At 46.3% G+C, this 19,167-nt stretch overlaps 1 protein-coding gene across 1 annotated transcript; it reads left to right on the top strand.

Moving 5' to 3' along the window:
* Nucleotides 1-271: 271 nt before the first annotated feature.
* On the top strand, nt 272-12,342 carry gch1 (GTP cyclohydrolase 1). The gene is made up of 6 exons (XM_070965099.1): nt 272-723; nt 6,302-6,411; nt 9,784-9,839; nt 11,079-11,110; nt 11,236-11,320; nt 11,943-12,342. Exons 1-6 carry the CDS (start codon nt 345-347, stop codon nt 12,067-12,069), a joined length of 789 nt encoding a protein of 262 aa, XP_070821200.1. The 5' UTR covers nt 272-344; the 3' UTR covers nt 12,070-12,342.
* Nucleotides 12,343-19,167: the final 6,825 nt, after the last annotated feature.

The following is a 19,167-nucleotide window of genomic DNA, read 5'->3' as shown; positions in this document are numbered from 1 at the left end:
GATGGACGTGTCTTTGTCTCTTTGAGCCTTTCAGAGGACATGGATCCTTCATTTGCAGGTTTAGTTGTGTTTTTTGAGCTGGTTCAGTTTGTCAGCGCGCAGCCGCTCAGTGGTCTGACACCCTGCTGCGCCTCATCCTCAGGGTCCATGTGTGATTCGAAGTGAGGGGGTGGCCCCGCCCCCGGCGCCGGCCAGCCAATAGGAGCTGTCCCTGGATTATCCTGCTGTTATAAAGCCCGAGGATGCCAAAAAGACAAGTGAGCATCAAAGCGAAGTGAGGAGCGGAGACGGATCCAACAAGTGTTCAGAGCAGAGGACACAAGCTGCAGGAAGAAGAAGAAGTGATGGAGCACTCCAAGCAGACTCAGTACAGCTCGAATGAGAAGAAGGACAGCGGGGACAGCGGCTCCGTGCTCAACGGACACTTTGACGGGATGGTGAAGCGGCCAGCCGGCGGCACCGGGCGCGCCGCCGCCGCGCAGCCTCCGGGCGCGGAGTCCAGCTCGCACCGGCCGGCCGCCTCGGTGATGGAGAGCTGGAGGGAGGAGCGCACCAGGAGCGTGGAGGACAACGAGATGAGCCTCCCGTCCCTGGCCGCAGCCTACACCACCATCCTGAGGGGGCTCGGGGAGGACCCGCAGCGGCAGGGGCTCCTCAAAACGCCCTGGAGGGCCGCCACCGCCATGCAGTTCTTCACCAAGGGCTACCAGGAGAAAATTATCGGTGAGTTTTTAAATCCACAAAGCCGCTCAGAGGCGGCGGGGATTTGGCCTGCGGTTCAACAGGTGGCAACTGTGACGGCACAGAGCCCAAACTCACCTGTCCCCAAGACAGGATGCGCCTTTTGCAGAGATGAAGACTTCTTAACTGGTCCGAGGGAAGTGGAGGAATGTAACTAAGTACTTTTACTCCGTACTTGAGGTACTTTGACTGCTTTGCACAGAGAAATGTTGTACTTTCATTCATCTGACAGCTTTGCTTCAGAGGTGGATTCAAGTAAAGATACTGATATTAATAAAGATTAACTTCAAGTATGAAAGTAGAAGTACTTAGTGCGGTACAGTGTCCCCTGGGGCTGTCTAATATTATAAGTGACACCTTCACAAAGTTAATAAAATGTAATGTTATTGAATAAATTATCCAACAACATGAAAAATCAGCTCTGGCATGAAAATGCTGCTTATCGATGACTAATCGATCAGTGATAAATGGACAAAGTCATGATGTATGTTTAAAGTGAAACAGAGAGTATGATGTTTGAACGCAGGACTTTCAAATCTCAATATTGACATAATATCAATATATTATTAATAATCAGTGTCCTCAGGTTCATGACAAAGACTTCTAGTTGCCTTGTTTGTCTGGTGTGGAGCTGTGGGTGATTATAAGTGGACAGAAATGAACTTTGATCATTCATTTAATCATTATTTGACAATTAATCACTAAATTATTAAAGCAGAAATGATAAACAGCTTCTTCAGTGTGATTTGCTGCTTTTCTCTGTTTTGCATCATCGGAAACTGAAGCTCTTTGAGTTTTGGACTGTTGGACGAAACAAAACCTTCAGGAAACTGATGGACATGTTTACATTTTTATAAAGTTTTACATCATAAAACATTTGATCATTAATCAGATAGTCGTCAGCAGCTGTCCTTTAAAGTTGTCTTTGGACCGTTGGACAGACAAACTTCACGTTTCTGGAAAGTTTTGACCTGATTTGAAGTTTTGTGAGTTTTGTACTTCATCTCGAGCTTTTGTCTAAATCAGCTCTCTGATTGGACAAACGTCTCCACCATCATGTCAGCATTCGTCATGGTGAGGAATGAGCTTTCCCTGCCCGCCGCTATGTGTCCGGCTCTTCGCCTACAAGCACCTGGGGGGCTGACACGCAGCCTCGGGTCCACATTGGACGGCCTTGCCAGTCCACGGCTCGCCGGAGAGGCTGGAGTCATGTATCTGCGCCCTCCTCTCTGCCTCAGCCTCCTGCAGAACTCCATCTGGAGGCAGTTTGGCTGTTGTTGTGGGGGTTGTTGTTGTGTTCTGGAGCTGAAGGCGGGAATGCGGAGAAAAATGTGGAGGCTGACGCAGAAAAGACGGGATGGTGCTTCATGTAATGTGATCCTGAGAGGAGCACGAGTGAGGGCGGATGATTCCCACCTTCCTCCCCTCCTCCTCTGAAGGGCGAAGGATGGACAGAGGTGGAGGTGATGATGACATACATGTGTGTGCGGCGGTGCTCTGTCTGCCTGCCTGCTGATTGGCTCTCATAGGAGACTCCCCTCTGACTTATTGGGAAGCAGAGAACAGAAAAAACGTGTAGTTTCTTGACTGCTGGATGTTTGTGGAGTTTTCAGTGAGTGTTTGATCAGTGTGTGCGCGTGCGCGTGTGTGTGTGTGTGTGTGTGTGTGTGCAGGTCACGGGTTCAGCTTTCATCACAACGTGAACCTAAAATCCTCTTGTTGTCGAGCACATGACCGGCAGAACTGAGATGAGGAAAGTTGTGCAGAGATTACGCAGGAATGTTACGCATTCAGACGTCCTTCTGTCCGCAGCTGTTTTAGCTTTTGATTATCAATCACTCTCTCCATTAACTGATCAGAGGGTCGTGAAACAGGCTCATTGCAGCTCTGCAGAATGGAAGCTGGTGCACTCAGCTTATCTTGGATGAGACTGAATGCGCAGACGAACGGCAGAAATCATCTTCAGACCAGTGAAGGCAATCGTTTATCATTTATTTTGTCCAAATTCTGATGGACAAAGTTCATGTCTTTGGAAACTCAGCTCTCTGATTGGACAGCGTGAACTCACTCTTCCTGCTCGAGTCCGGTGCTTTTCTTGTGTTTTCATGTGTTTGATCCTGTGAGATTTGACGAGGCAGATCGAACCGTGTCGGCCCGTCGCTGTCAAACGCAGAAAAGGCTTTTTAAAGTGAGAGTGGCCGACACTAAAACGAGATCACGGCTGAGAAAACCTGCGCTGGCTGCAGATGAGCGGGACTCATGTGGTCGAGCTCATGGTTGACGCCGGCCGGCCTGCTGCTCCAGTCACCTCCAGAGAGGGTCTGCTGAGCCCCCACCATGCATTCAGAGAGCCTTCTTTATGTGTGACCAACAGTTCAAAACCCAATAAAAACAATAAGTCACAGGGTTCAACAGTATGTTCAATTTATCATCATGAAAAACTAAGAAAAGCTGCAAGTCTTTGCATTAGAGAAGCTGGAGGTTTGACTTCTTTGGACTAACTGATTAACTGATTGATACACGTGGATTTGACATTTTTCCTTCAATGAAAAAATGCACTTAAACATTTTGATCCCAGTTTTAAAACGTTGTTTTCTGAATCCTTCATCCTTACTCTGATTATTATTGTTACACATCAGCCTTCAGCTCGTCCTCTGAAGCTCACCGCCGCTGCTTTTCACCGCACATTTTGAAAATACGAGCCTCTAACTAATAAATCTGAATGTTTGCTGTCAAAGAAAAGCTGCAGATTTTTGCATTTGAGAAGCTGGAACCACTTGTTGTTGGTCAGTTTTGCTCCACACTGACTTGAATCAGGCTGCGGTGAGTCGAGCCTCGCAGAGCCGCTCTCATGGCTGCAGACTCAGTCTTGTTGTAGTTTCGTCCGATATTTCTGCTTTCATAACGTTGTATTGACCACAGACTCAGGTCTAAGATGGAGGTTTGTTTAAAACCCGTCCAAATGTCTGACTGCTCGCGCGTCTCGCCCCCAACGCTGCTCTCACATGGAAACCAAGGCAAAGCAGAACGAACTTTAAAGCTTCACAAACCAGTTCAAGAGTTTACACAAGGTAAAAGAGTTTCACTGTTTGATAACATTATACTACACACACAGTACCTGAGGTGAAGGAGTGACAGCTGATCAGCATATACACACACACACACACACACACACACACACACACACAGATAGATTTATGACATCACAACATCAGGAAAAAGTCTTCAGCTTCAGCCAACAAATGTCTTTTAAAATAAACAGAAACAAAATTTCCTGAGGCTGAGCGGACCCGAAGGCATCATGAACACACAATATTATGGGATGTGCATCTGGGAAGTAAACAGCTGGTTGTAACTGTGTAAGAGAGTTAGAGCCTCCAGACATCCACAGCTGACGGCTCGGCCGTAAAGTGTGTGTGTGTGTGTGTGTGTGTGTGTGTGTGTGTGTGTGTGTGTGTGTGTGTGTGTGTGTGTGTGTGTGTGTGTGTGTGTGTGTCTGTGTCTGTGTCTGTGTGTGTCTGTGTCTGTGTCTGTGTCTGTGTCTGTGTGTATTTAAAAGCAGGGATGTATGGGGATGACTCATGAATACACGCCCAGGGTCATGACTATGTATAGGAAGTGTGTGCGTGTGTGTGTGTGTGTAAAGCTGCAGCACACACACACACACACACACACACACACACACACACACATCGAGCTGTCTGAACAATGAATGAATCACCTTGTTTGTTTAATCTTTCACTTCACCATTTCCTGCTTCATTCAGAGCGTGTCAACATGTGGCCTCCTCACTCTATGTGTGTGTGTGTGTTTGTGTTATTCATTCACACACACACACACACACACACACACACACACACACACACACACACACACACACACACACACACACACACAGGGGGCAGCGCTATTGAATGAAGAGCTGATGATGAGTAACACTGTCATTACCTGATACCCAGGGCGTCTGAACCGGCAGAACCAGCTGCCATTTATTTAGTTAAGGTTGACTTAACCCTGTTTCCCTTCAGGAGGTGTGTGTGTGTGTGTGTGTGTACGTGCGTGCGTGTGTGTGTGTGCGCGCAGGACGCAACTGAACTGATGTAACTGACGGTGTAAGAAGCTTGAAGCTTCTTCTGATTAAGGTGTGATTTGCTGATATTGTTCGGGTTTCAGGAACGGTCTGTGGAGTCGTTTCTGCCTGGAAGGACAAACACAGCTGCTCTCAAACATTAAGAAAGACTTTTTTAGGTTTTTTACAGTGTGCCAATGTCACTGTCAGCCTCTTCAAGCGGGTGGTTGAGCGGATGAAAGCGGGAGCTGTTGATTGGAGGGTGAGCGTGCGTGCATGTAAGCAGAGTCATTGGGACCGCGTGAAGGTGATGAAGGTGATGAAGGTGAGAGCTCTCACCTGAATCTGCAGCTTCACAGCGACTTTCAGCTCCGTGTTCAGCCGTCGCACCCTCATCTGAGTCACCCTCATCGCTCTCACAGCATCATTTTCAGAGGAAAACAGCTGGATACGAGCTCGAGGACATCCGAGCATTTAGCAGCTGAACAGTCGGGGGGGGGTCGCAAGAGGCCGAAAACAGCTAAGAGAGAGTGAAGATGAGACTTTTATCAGGTGACACAGACTCCAAATGAATGATAATGTTGCCCTGGATCTGCTGGATGTGTGAGTAAGCTGACGAGTTTGCTAATTAGATTTTAAAGCTTGTTCCCATGGAGCCAAAACTAAAAATAAAAAACAGTTTCCCAACGATCCGAAAACCCACAGACATCAGAGATCCGTGTGCTGTCCCATGAGATGAAGGAAAGCAGTAAATCTCAGCCCCAGAGGGAAGACTCGTGGTTCCTCCACAGCGCGCATGAGCTGCTGCTGGAGGTGTCATGGCGTCGCTGGTCAACCTGCGTCACGGTCAAACACAAAAGGTGAAAAAGAGTCTGAGCGTGTTGATCTTCTCAACTATCTGTTTACACGCAGTCACACAATAAGCAGCAGAGACCGTCTGTTGTTCCGGTGACCTCGCCCCCCCCCCCCGCCCCCCCTCCCCTGAACAGATAGCCGGTCAGGAAATTAAAAAGCTCGGCAGTGAGAGCGAGAGCCGTCTGCGTCGTCACAAACAGATAAAGCTCTTTATTGAACCCCCGGCGACTGAAAAATGCAATAAAGCAACAACAGGAAGGAGCGTATGGAGGCAGAGCTATAATTAGACGCCATGTTTGCCAGAGAGAAACACCGGCGTCGTCGATAAAGACAGCGGCGGCTGAACGATGGAGGTGAACAGGGCGTCCCCGGTGGTTTCCATCCGTCTGTCCTCCAGAGTCCAGGAAGGGATGGGGGGGACGAGAAGAGATGGTTCAGTTAAACAGATTTATGGTGCTGAACGAGTCCAGAGTCAATAAAATCCAGAAAGTTCTGGTTAAAAAATGTCTGCCTGACTCTGAAAAGAGCCGTCGAGCCGCTCAGATGAAGGCCGGTGGGCAGTATGTCGGTCTGTGCGTGAAGACAAAATGTCAGAGAACAAATGTGTTTCCATGTTTCCTGCGTTTCGCTCCGCAGACGTGCTGAACGACGCCATCTTCGACGAGGACCACGACGAGATGGTGATCGTCAAAGACATCGACATGTTCTCCATGTGTGAGCATCACCTGGTGCCCATCTTCGGCAGGGTGAGACACACACACACACACACACACACACACACACACACACACACACACACACACACTGATAGCAGGAGAGACCAGGACCACGATGACAGAATCAACAGACATGAATTGTTTGTGGTCTCAAACTGTGCGTCCAGCAGGTGTCTGACAGCTACATGAATATTTGTGATCCCTGAATGACTTCAGTGACCCCTGACCTCTGACATCACTCCACATAATGAATGCAGATACGAAGCCCAGCTGAAGCTCACTAATGAACTCGTTGTGTCTCGTTTGTGGGTTTTTAAGGTTAGAAGGCTGTTTGGTGGCTCTGAGCTGTTGCCAGGCAGACGCAGAGACTCCAGGAAGGTGAAGGAATATTCTGACACGTAACTTCCTGTCAAAGTACAAATATTCATTTAACGCTTCGCACAGATTAAACAGGAAATAAAGCAGAAGGTTTCAGAGGTGCTGGCAGGGCGGCCAGGCCAGCTGTTCTCCGCCGTTTTCAGTCTTTAAGCTAAGCTAAGCTAAGCGAAGATCTGCTGGCTCATGCACAGACATGAGAGATATCGATCTGTGAACAGCTCAAACAAAAAGTGCCAAAAAACAAGCACGTATTACCTCGATTTAAGATGTTTTAACGCAGATTTGACTTTTTATAGTGTGTATGTATGCGTGTTTATGTGTGTGTGCGTGTGTGTGTGTGTGGAGCCACACTCACGAGGTTCTGTGCTTCCTGATATCATCAATACAGGAAACACTTTTTATTTTTGACCATTTTCTGAGAGGAAGCTGCAGATGTTGGTAATTTAATTTGATGTAATTTTCCTAAAAACACGAGAACGTGGCAGCAGATGTGTATCGTGAAAAGCCATTTTCCTCTGACGTTCATCTGGAGACAGAACACGAGAAGCAATCAGATTAGCCGAGATCTGTTTATCCGCTGCTTCTTCTGTCCCTTCGGCCTCCTCCCTGCTGCTTTGACATCGTTACTCGCCGCTAAAGCGCGATTGGCCTCTTCCCTCTTTCTGACTCTTCTGCCTGCCTCCCTTATCCCTCCATCTTCGCCTGCAGGTGCGTGTCGTTTAAGACAATAGAGGCTGGCAGCTGATCCTTTTCCACCGGTGGAAATGGGCTCTGATGACAGCAGTGAATCACACTTACCACACCTCCTGTGTGTGTGTGTGTGTGTGTGTGTGTGTGTGTGTGTGTGTGTGTGTGTGTGTGTGTGTGTGTGTGTGGCAGCGGGCATCAGGTGGTTGTTTATGTCCCTAAACCTCCCCCCTCCCTCGTCATCGTCAGCAGCGCCGCCTCTTATCCAGCCTCTCTCATCTGTCCGTCTGTCTGTCTGTTGTGTCTCTCAGTGAGTCACCACACAGAGAGGCCTGCTCCTCCTCCTCCTCCTCCTCCTCCTCCTCCTCCTCCTCCTCCTCGTTGGTCGGATGGCGTGCAGGTAGCCGCCGGCTGTCAAACAGGTTGCTCTCATATTCAGCCTTTAACGTCCCTTAAAATGCATCGCTGCTGGTTCAGTGTGATGTATTTCCTGTTGAAAGGGGTCACTGAGGGGTCAGGGTTCAGACTACGTGAGGTTGGACATGATCACTGCCTCAGATTGGGTGATGACAGATGACACATTAGTCCCTGACCAATCGTAGCTTGCCATTTTCCACAACCTGTGTGATGTCATCAGGAAGTAAATAAGAACATAAACAAACATGGCGCCCAAAGCGGTGCGTATAAAGTCAGCATGCGAGCAGACAGGTGCCTGTGAGGACACAGAGCGGCGTTAGCGTCCATGTTTCTCCAACACTCACTCTCTTCTCGCTCTGTTTTGGTCTCCACCACCTGCTGAGAGACACATCTGGCTGTTTAGCTGCTAAACGTTTGGCTAACTGTGTCTGCTGCCGTTTGGTTCCTCTCGTCCTGTCCTCGTCCTGTCCTCGTCCTCGTCCCGCTGCCGTCACCCCCAGCAGGTGCCAGTAAAGAGAAACGCTGTGAGCAGATAAGCGAAACGCCGCTGTGGTCGGCGTGTTTGATGTCGATATGTCAGTCTGCTGCAGAGGGAGGGAGGAGCTGCAGGAAAGAGGACCAAAACAGATCTTTGCACGCTTGTTGCCGCTGCCCTTTCTCTCGTCTTGTCAACAAATTGTGTCTGACATTTGAGCGGAGTGAGTGTGTGTGTGTGTGTGTGTTAGCGTTAGCGTTAGCGTGTGTGTGTTAGCGTGTAAGAGAGTTAGAGCCTCCGGACATCCACAGCTGACGGCTCGGCCTCTTCCTCCTCTCGTCTGCTGCTCATCCACCTGCTCACATTAAACCTGATGTGTGCGCTCAGCTGTCCTTTAATCTTGAAGTGCATGTGTTTCAGTGGAATTGTCCTTTAAAGTAAAAGCGGAGGCTGAAACACTTAAACTCACCATCACCATCACCATCTGTAGCCGATCGGGTTCAGGGTTGCGTTCATGTTAAGTTACAGGGAAACAAACTTCACAGCAGACCACGTCTCCTGTCGCTGATTCATTTTAATGTTTTTCTGTCAAACGTAGTGAAAAACATCAGAGTGTCTTCAGTATCAGGAGGTGGTGAGTTACAGCTCCGTAAAGCTCCACAGATAGAGATTTCTGTCTTTTTGTGCACTTTGGAGTGTTTGTTCAGAGCTCTGCGTGGACTCGTGTGGAGGTCCTGGTAACCCTGAACAGCTGGAGGTCTTCCAGTGGACATTCTGCGGGTCTCTGTCTTCTCTGCGTCTCCTGCTTTCTTACAGCATGATTAAGGCTCGATGCATTCATTCATTTTGTTAAACATGGAGTCAGTTTGAGAGGTGTAGTTGTGACGTGCTGAAGACGGCTATGTTTTTGTTTTTATTTTAACCATCTGTAGTTTTGCAGTGTTTAGCTGGACGTTTTCCAGGACGTTTGTCCTTTTAGTCCTCTCACCTCCACCTTTTCTCTCTCTTGTGGAGACACTTTCTGAACGCTGTTAAAAGCCGACGGGGGGCTGAAAAGTTGCAGCCTCCTCCTCGCTCCACACAGATTTCATCTTTTTATCCGCCGTGTTCAGCTTCATGGATGTGTCCGTCACATGCTTCATCAAGATTTCTTCAGTCTCCGTCACTCTTTGCCACATTTTGCTGTCATCAATAAACCCGTTTTTCCCCCTCCATCCTTTTTAGTTTTTTTAAACACATACTGAAAACCCAGCTAAAGACAGGTGGATGGAGACGGACGGAGTCTCCTCCGACCTCCACATCAGCGTCCAGGCAGGTGCACGCTGAGCGTCTTCGCTGGGAGGCTGAGACTCGTTTTGACTCTTCATAACACCTCCGTCATGGTGGAGCGACAGCGAGGGTCACGAGTGTGAAGTATGTGATCGGAAACTTTCCTCTTTGTGCAGGTTCACATCGGTTACCTCCCCAACAAGAGGGTCCTGGGTCTCAGCAAGCTGGCCAGGTGGGTGAATGTACTCCACCTGTGTGTGTGTGTGTGTGTGTGTGTGTGTGTGTGTGTGTGTGTGTGTGTGTGTGTGTGTGTGTGTGTATTTAAGCTGATTATTAAATCGTGTTTGTGTGTGTACGAGCATTGAATCTGATCCCACTGACCCCAATACCTTCAGGCTTATCGCACTAACACCCCTCACTATCCCAGTGCTGCTCCACACACACACACACACACACACACACACACACACACACACACACACACACACACACACACACACACAGCAGCCAAACCGTTCACGCTTTCAGGACCAGAACGAAGCTGTCGGGTGGCTGGAAGTTGTAGCCTGTTGTAGCTTCTGCTGTGCACTGGGTGGCGCTAATGAAAAAAAGAACAGGAAATACTGTAAGTGTAAATGGCGGTAAGAGCGTTTGAAGGGAAATTCAGGTCTCACAGCTGATTTTTGTAGTTTCTTGGCTGAGATCTGGAGTCAGAATATTAGATTTTATAATGTTATCGTATTTTATCATATAAAGATTTACTGGGAAGCGATAACGAACGCTTGGATCATTACTTAAACTGTCCGTTGTAATCGTCCATCAGTTTAGTGGTTTCCTGCTTGACCTTTGACCCTCTGTGCTTCCTGTGCACTGTCGGGTAATTAGAGACATTTCCAGTTCGTACATTTCTGCACGTCAGCGAGGATCCGGAGGACCTTTACTTTTCTTACGACCAGACTTTCAGTCCTGCAGTCACGTGACGGCAGAACGGGACGTTTGGTATAATGGAGTTCCTCTTCCTGTCGCACCTTCACACCTCCACCACTGATTGGACCACGCAGAAGGCTGCAGAGACTCCTCTGTTCTTCTTCGTCTCTCCTCTCTGAGCCTGCAGGAAGAGCCGCCTCCCTTCGTCCTGCTCGTTTGCTCCTGTGACATTTTCTGGGAGGTGATCGAGGTCAGATCTGTCCGAAGTGGTTTTGCTCAGAGAAGAGCAGCAGGTCGAAGGTGGAGACCGGGTCCTTCCTGCCGTGGGTTTAACGTGTTCATACATAAGATGGGTTTAAACGTATGAATGAATGAACGAGATGTGACACAAGCTGACATTTAAAAAGAGGTTCAGGGAGGTTTGTTCAAGGTTAGTTTGGGCCTTTGTGAGATCTGTTGGCAGACAGAAAAACACTGAAGTGTCTGAACTCTTCGCACTAATTCTGCATCACTGAGGCCTTTCCTCTCTCCTCCTCCTCCTCAGGATCGTTGAAATCTACAGCCGTCGACTACAAGGTACCACAGACCCCTCTGCCGCTCCGCAGACGCCTGCTTTCATCCACCTGTTCAGCTCGGACTTCAGGGTTCTCCTTGTTGTTTGCGCTGCCTGACCTGCTTCCTGTTTGTCTCTGCGTCCACAGTTCAGGAGAGGTTGACCAAACAGATCGCCGTGGCGATCACCGAGGCCCTGCAGCCCACCGGCGTCGGCGTCGTCATCGAGGCAACGTACGTGCTGAAAACATCCTGCTTTAGACACTTTCTCCTCCTCTGATTTCCCTCTCTTCACCTCCTTTACTTCATTTCCTTTCTTTCCTTTCATCACTTCATTTCCTCTCTGTTTTCTGTTTCTGCTCTCCTTCCCTTCACCTCATCATTTCCATTTTATTCTTCTGTTTCTTTTACCTCTTTTCCATTACTTTCATCACATCACTTCTTCTTCTTCTGCTTTCATGTTTGTCCTCTGAGGGGATAATTTCTTTTACCTCTCTTCTCTCGCTTTGATTGTCAACACTTTATTTCCTTTCATTTACTTCCTCTTTTGTTACATCTCTTCCTTTCCTTCACTTCTTCTTTCTTTTACTACCTTTTTTCCTCACATTTCATGTCTTTTACTTTTTACTTTCATCGCATCACTTCCTTTCATTTCCTGTTTTCTTCATTTGCTTTCATGTTCTTCCTCTTTTCTGCTACACCTCACTCCACCTCATTCCTTCACCTCCACTTCCTCCCTCTCCTTTTTTTAATTTAATTTCTCTTCTTTTCCTTTCTTTCACTCTTGCTTCTTTTCCTTCGCTTCACCTCCTTCCCTTTCACTCTAACCTCCCTCTCCTCCTCCTCCTCTCCACAGTCACATGTGCATGGTGATGCGAGGCGTTCAGAAGATGAACAGTAAAACCGTCACCAGCACCATGTTGGGAGTTTTCAGGGAAGATCCGAAAACCCGCGACGAGTTTCTGACGCTGATCAGGAGCTGAGGAGGACGAAGCTCCTCCTCCTCCTCCTCCTGTTGCCTGGGGTTACCTCCACCTGTGTGTGTGTGCGTGCGTGCGTGTGTGTGTGTGTGTGTGTGATTTCATCTCACCAGAGGCAGTGACAGAGCGTTTGCTGTGTTTTCGGTCCGACTCGTTTCAATCATCAGATAAGCTGAAGCGTTGCCGTGTTGTTTACTGACAGACTTTGACCTCATGTGTTTGCGCTTATTGATCAAATATCAGTCATTGGCCTTGAAATACAGAAGGAGAGTTTAACAGGAAAGAAACAGAGTTTAAAGGTGCTTCAGTTACAGTAAATAACGGAAAAATTAAAGAGTTACAAGCAAAATGTGTAAAAATATCAGATTTACAGATGTATTTTGTTTCAGAGTTTCTGTGATCTATAATATCAGGACAGGCGTTTTTTATTTAGAAACAGATTCTTTTAACTCGCTGGAGGCTAAAAGTAGCTGCTGAGCACTCGTCCAATCAGTGGAAACAAAACACGTTTTAAAGGTGGAAGAATTTATCCAAAAATCTGGAGATTTCTCAGCTGCGACTCCTTAAAACTGCAGTTTGCAGCAGTGATGAACTGAAAATTCATCAAACCAAAAACCATCAAATGCACATAAAAGAATCACCGCCTGCAGCAAACAAGCAGAGCTGATTCAGACCATCAGAGACTCTCCCAGCATTCAGGACCCGTCCAGCCAATCAGAGCTGAGCTGCTGACGAGACGAGCGTCTAATGTTGAAACAATCTGCTGACGTGTTTCGGTCTTTCATGAAGGAGAAGTCTCAGATTTCAGCCTCAGAAATGGATTTTCTGTTTTGTATTAAGTTAAATCTCTTTCGGTTTTGGACTGTTTGTCGGACAAAAGCAGCAGTTTGAAGACTTCAGAGCTTTTTCTCTCATTCTGACATTTTAGAGACCGAAAATCCTGTTTTTTAAGCCCGATTCCAAAAAGTCTGACAGCAGTTTCCTGAAGTGTCTCTGAGTCCATGTCTTAATCTCCTTCGTCCAGTCATGTGTTCACAAAGCGGTGAACTCGCTCCATCCTCACTCGAGCCCCTTTCACGCCCGATCATGACACTCTCACCTGTCATCAACCTGTTTTTCCACCTCCTCCTTTTATTCACGCCGTTTTTGGTTAGCCGAGTTGATTTAAAGGTAAAATCGATTCCATGAAGAGACAAAAACAACATTTGAATCATCGGGGGAAACGTGACCACGCTCGAGTCAAAAGACGCCAGTATGTCCTGTCTGGACGTCTTATCGCTGTTCTGGTCCTGTGGAAGGATTCACCTGTACGTGCCAACTCACCTGATAAAACCAAAAGAACGACGTCACGGTGACGTCACGCTGAGCTGCTGACTCATCGTGACGTCACGCTGAGCTGCCGACTCATCGAAACTCAGCATTTCCATTTCCATGAGGAGGATGAAGTGTGTGTGTGTGTGAGACAGTTTTCATCCCAGCAGGTGAACAGTGTTGAGACGTGTGTGTGTGTGTGTGTGTGTGTGTGTGTGTGTGTGTGTGTGTGTGTGTGTGTGTGTGTGTGTGTGTGTGTGTGTGTGTGTGTGTGTGTGTGTGTGTGTGTGTGTGTGTGTGCATGCGTGCGTGCGTGTGTTGTTAAGTGACTTTGTGTTTACTTGTGTAGCATTTTTGCATTTCAATGCATCATAATGTCCCCAGACCAATTTTGGGAAGTTTCAACTTGTGTGTGTCGTGGTGACTGGAGTCGTGTGTGTGTGTGTGTGTGTGTGTGTGTATGTGTGTGTATGTGTGTGTGTGTGTGTGTGTGTGTGTGTGTGTGTGTGTGTGTGTGTGTGTTGGGGGAGATGAGCGCTCACTAGCACTCTGATGTTGTTCTTGTGGCCTTGTTGAGAAGGACGGCCTGTTCTCTGGCCCCTTCGCCATCATTGTCACTTTATGTACTGTGTTCACTTCAAATACTTTTTAATCAAAGGAAATAAATCTCTATGTGGCAGCGACGAGTGTGTTCACGTCATTAAAAACATGAGGCTGAGTCTCGTGCATAGTCAGCAGACAGGAAACAAGATGGCGCCCCCACACCGCTAGCCTCACGCTAACGCCACATAAACCGCATAAGTTAGCGATTTTTGTTGTAATACAAACTGCTAGCAGATAATTAACAAGTGAAACCAGATGCAGACACAAAGCTCATGTTTTCTCACGTTTCTTTAAGACTTTTTTTCAGTGTTAGCGATAGCTGCTTTAGCGGTGGTGGAAGAAGGATTCAGATCGTGTACTAAAAGTATTAGCATCAAAGTTCAAAGGGTTTAGTGGCATCTAGTGGTGAAATTGCAGATTGCAACCAGCTGAACACCCCTCGCCTCCACCCGTTCCCACACTGTGGAGTCACAGTTTGGTTTGTCCATTCAGGGCTCCTGTAGAAACATCCCCTCAGTCTCCCACGCTGGACCAAAAGTGAAAGGTTGGGCTTCATCTTGCAGCAGCGTCCGTCTGTGTTCATGCTGAAAATGGTGAACGTGTCCTTTAACTGTCCCCTTTGTACCTGCTGGCTGAAGGTCGATGCTCCAACATCCACAGCTCAATGCACCAAACTCTGACTGAAAGGTTTTCTGGAAAATGTAGAAAATAATTAACTGAAGTGGAAAAAAGAAGTCCAGGGTCCATCTGGACTGAACATGGAGCTGATCATGACCTGGATGTCTGATAGAGGCATGACTCAGCAGTTTGGAGTTTTATAACATCACATTCATGCATTTGGTTTAGCATCAAGCCGACAGAGACGAGGGTCTTCCATAAGAAGCAGTTTGAAGCAATAACTTCAGTAAAACTCCTGTTTCCTGTTCGGCTGACGACGTCCACTGAGGTGAGTCCATGAACGCCACACGCCATGTTATGAACCTGGAAAAAGTCACAAACTGCAGCTTTATACGTCAAAATCTGTCACTGAAATGAAGACAAAAGCCTCCTCGCCTTCAAAACTCAAATCACAGCAGAGACACAGAGCGTCTCTCCCACAGTGGCTGATGGAGGCTGTGTTTTTGGATAGATTGTGATCAGTTAAATGAAAAGTTATTTTTCATCACTGTAGTCGGCCTGTCACTTTGGCGCCCCCAGTGGTCCCATCAGCAACTACATGAGCAGAGAATAGAGCATCCCATTCAACACTTCTTCCTTCATCTCTTATCATTTAAAAAGAGCCTAAAACAGATTTCAGCACATTGATCATCTTTAAGTTTCTGCTCAAACTGTTTGGACTAAAATCAGGTCAGAAACATTTTGATGTGGAATGAAAACTTAAATTTGAGTTTTTGTGAAAGATTCAAAGTAGGAAACGGTGTAAAACTCCTTCGACTCTGTTCACTGATCACCGTTTAAAACTGAAATATCCTGACGTTTAGTTCCCAGTATGGGCCGAATTCTAAAAACACTGGGTCCTACAGTTCCCACAATGCAGTTTGGTGCGTTTGATTCGACCCTCTGCCTCCTAAACAGCCACATCGTTCCTCAGATTTATTTCATGTTGTCTGTTAAAAACGTCTCTGAGCTCACAGATAATAACTGCACTTCTCCCACTGCAAGTATTCAGATCCTTTACTGTAGTAAAAGTACTAATACCACACTTTATTAATACTTTCTTACAATAAATGTCCTGCATTGAAAATGTCACTTAAGTCTGTAAGTATAATCAGCAACACATATAATCACAGTAAAAGTACTCATTATGCAGTAAAGTGTCCCTTGTGACTGTTGTCCTCTTGTCTCTGGTCTCTTTAGATTATTGTGTCTCCTGCATTCATGTCAAAGCAGGACTTTCCTGTTGGAGTTGGTTGAGGTGGAGCTCATCTTCAACTATTTTGTAAAGGACTGAAAGCAATTTTCATTCTGGATGAATCTGCTGATCATTTTCTGCATCGATCGATTGATCATTTTGTTTGGAAACATCGTTAAAATAATGAGAAATGTGCTCACAATGAGCTCAAAGTGACACCTTCACCGTGTTTGAGTCCAGATCTTCAACATTATTACAAATACACTCAAATCATTCAAAGGAAGATCTTCACATTTGAGAAGTTGGCAAAATAACTTGTAAAATAGTTGCCAATTAATATTCTGTCAATTGACTAATTGATTAATCGACTGTTGGCTTCAGCTGTACTTATATAAACTGCTGGGTAGCTTAAAAAAACATCATATTTCATAAACTTTATGTGCAAAAATCTGATTTGTAAAGTACCCAAAGAGCTCAGTGAAGAGTTCAATTAGCAAAGAGTGGAAAAAAACCCACACATTTGTACTTCAGTGCAGTACTTGAGTCAGTGTTGTATCCATCACTGAGTACTCTCCATGACCTGAAGGTCATGTATAAAAGCAGCAGCAGTGGTCAAGAAATCAAACACACACGGACACACTGGAGGAGTTACAACTTTTTTTTATGTATAACGGGGGCATGCCAAGTCACAGCATTCTGGTACGTCGCGACAAAATTACAGCAAGACACATTAAAAACACTTGAATGTATTCACACACACACACACACACACACACACACACACACACACACACACACACACACACACACACACACACACACACACACACACACACACACACACACACACACACACACATCCTCACAGTCACACACTCATTCACACATTTTTTTTGTACAGACCAGAATAATTCATAACTTCATATCAGCATTAAGAAGTACCTACAGAGTACAGACACAGCGGCCGCGTTCACACTGCTCGCCTCGCTGCACGTTTATTCTGAACACAAAACATGTTCACATTTTAATCACGCTTGATGATTTTCTCAATGATTCCGAATCAGATCCTAAATTTCCGTCCCGGGTCAGAGTGTGTCCACCCGCATCGAGCTGATCGATCGACTCTGAACTGAAAGGAAACGGGACGCGCTGACTGTTACAGCAGTGACGTCATCACATCTGCTGAAGCCTGTTAGTTTACATTGCACTGATCCGACCACAGGGGGCGCTGCGCTCGATCAATCCCACTGTTAAAAGCACAAACCACAGAGGGTCTGTGTGACGCTGATCTTTGATAATCGATCGTTCTTCAGTCAAAAGCGACTTAAACCTTTAACTGAACCTTTGATGGTTCCACATTCTGAAGAGGGAGGACATTTTTGAATCACTGGACTCTGAGCAGTGATGTCTGACCTTTAATCGATTAATATGAATCAATCGACTGATAATCTGCGTATTAATCGATGATTAGCTGCAGGTTTACATGACTGAACACAGTGACTGTTTGATCAATTCTGTGACATTAAAGCGGCATCAGTAATCTGGTCACATGAGCGCGACTCATCTATGGATCGGATCAATGATTTTTATTTAAAGACGAACACGTCACTTCCTTCTTTTTGTGTCCTGTGCAGCTGAACGCGAATCGGACGTGAAGCTGCAGTGTGAACGCGGCCCGACGCAGCGTTTCATCCTGTAACGTGAAACTTTTACATGTGGGGCGAATGTCTCGAGTACAAAAAAGGCACTGCCATTTGTTATTCTAAATACGACTTTCCCAGCCTCATGCATGCAGTTTTAAAATATAAATTACACCCCCCCCCCATTTTCTCCTTTTTTCTGCATTTTCTTCCATTTTTTGTCTTTTTTGTGTTTTTTTTATTATTAAACATACAATAATCTTTTGTCAAATATATACGTAAGCCTGCAGTCAATACAGGACATCGGCTCTTTGATAAAATAAAACTAAATGAAATAAAGGAGCACAGTCAAGCGGTAACACTTTGTTACAGAATGATGCAGCTGAATTTACAAAAAAAAAAAGTCTTGGCATCCCAATAATGACATAAACTGACTAAACTGCAGAACCTATGAAAAAAAAATAAAGATACAAAACAGCATATATGTCTTGACTTAAAGTACATTACATGTTTTTGGAATATCAAGGCGTTTTCTAACTGTTAATACTGCAGCGTGCACAGCGTTAGAAGCACTCCTGGTCGCCCACAGAGCTGATATGCATTTAGAAAAAAAACACAAAAATGAAGCATTTGGTTTGAAGAGACGTGGAAGGATCCAGACCGACGCTGCGGGCGGCGCTGCGGGCGGCGCTGCGGGCGGCGCTGCGGGCAGCGCTGCGGGCGGCGCTGCAGGACACCCGGGCGAGCAGGAGCTGGAGGCTTTTCTTCTGAAGCCAAACACAAAACGTGATCTTTGCTCTTCACGTCCGGCAGCGTTTCTCCAACATGCGGCACAAACTGAAAGAATCTCAGTCTCACGTTTGTATCAACACCTTTATAGCTCAAACATGGCAAAGTGATATGAAAGTAAATAAAAAATACTGCAATAGTACTACAGTTTCAATAATCCCTTTGATTGCATGACTGACTGCGGGTAACGTGACGTGTTTTAAGGAGAAGTTCTTCTGCTCTTGATGTAAACAAATCCAATGAAAAGACCAAAACCGGCAGTGAATGCATCAGCTGACAGGTTTTATTCTTCCTGTGTCACATCACAGAGCTCCACTGTTCTCCACAAACATGAAAAACACGTCAGCGAGCCTCACTGCTCCTTCATCACCGTCCACAGTCAGAGCATTTTAAAACACGCTTTGAAGCATCGCTTTAGAAAAGTTTGATGGAAACGTTGAAATGTGAACAAAACACAAAGAGTGTGAGAGTTTGATGAAGCTACACTTTCCAAAGTTCATTCACTGCAAACCAGCTGATGGAAACACGCCGAATTACGCTCACGAGAGCACCAAATGTGGATTCATCCGCCGCGGACAATAGTCCCCAACATGACAGATTTCTTCCTGTGTGAGTAACCTTTGCTAAAAACTACAGCGATCAGCTGTTTTAGGAAATCGCTGTGAAACGAAATATTTCTGACCAGTTTTTTTAAGGTTTACGTCTTCAGCGGAAACAGTTTGCTCAGTGCTCGGAGCCACAGACGAGGCAGGGAGGTGACAAAGTCCTGAGACACACCAACACGTTGCTGAATTTGGTCTTTTCGTGAGATTTGCTGATAATGCAGAAGAACATCAGCCTTTAAAGTAACATACAAAGAAACCTGCAGTATAAACCTCTCCCACTCAGGACCAAAACGCCCACAGC

Source organism: Chaetodon trifascialis, chromosome 1, assembly GCF_039877785.1.
Source record: "Chaetodon trifascialis isolate fChaTrf1 chromosome 1, fChaTrf1.hap1, whole genome shotgun sequence".
Taxonomy (NCBI): domain Eukaryota; kingdom Metazoa; phylum Chordata; class Actinopteri; order Chaetodontiformes; family Chaetodontidae; genus Chaetodon; species Chaetodon trifascialis.
The sequence above is the reverse complement of the archived record's forward strand: the minus strand, read 5'-3'. Positions and strand labels throughout refer to the sequence as shown.

Coding starts and splice junctions, on each gene's coding strand:
- gch1 (XM_070965099.1), top strand. CDS start 345: ATGGAGCACTCCAAGCAGACTCAGTACAGCTCGAATGAGAAGAAGGAC. Junction 6,412..9,783: donor TGGTGCCCATCTTCGGCAGG/GTGAGACACACA, acceptor CTCTTTGTGCAG/GTTCACATCGGTTACCTCCC. Junction 11,321..11,942: donor GGCGTCGTCATCGAGGCAAC/GTACGTGCTGAA, acceptor TCCTCTCCACAG/TCACATGTGCATGGTGATGC.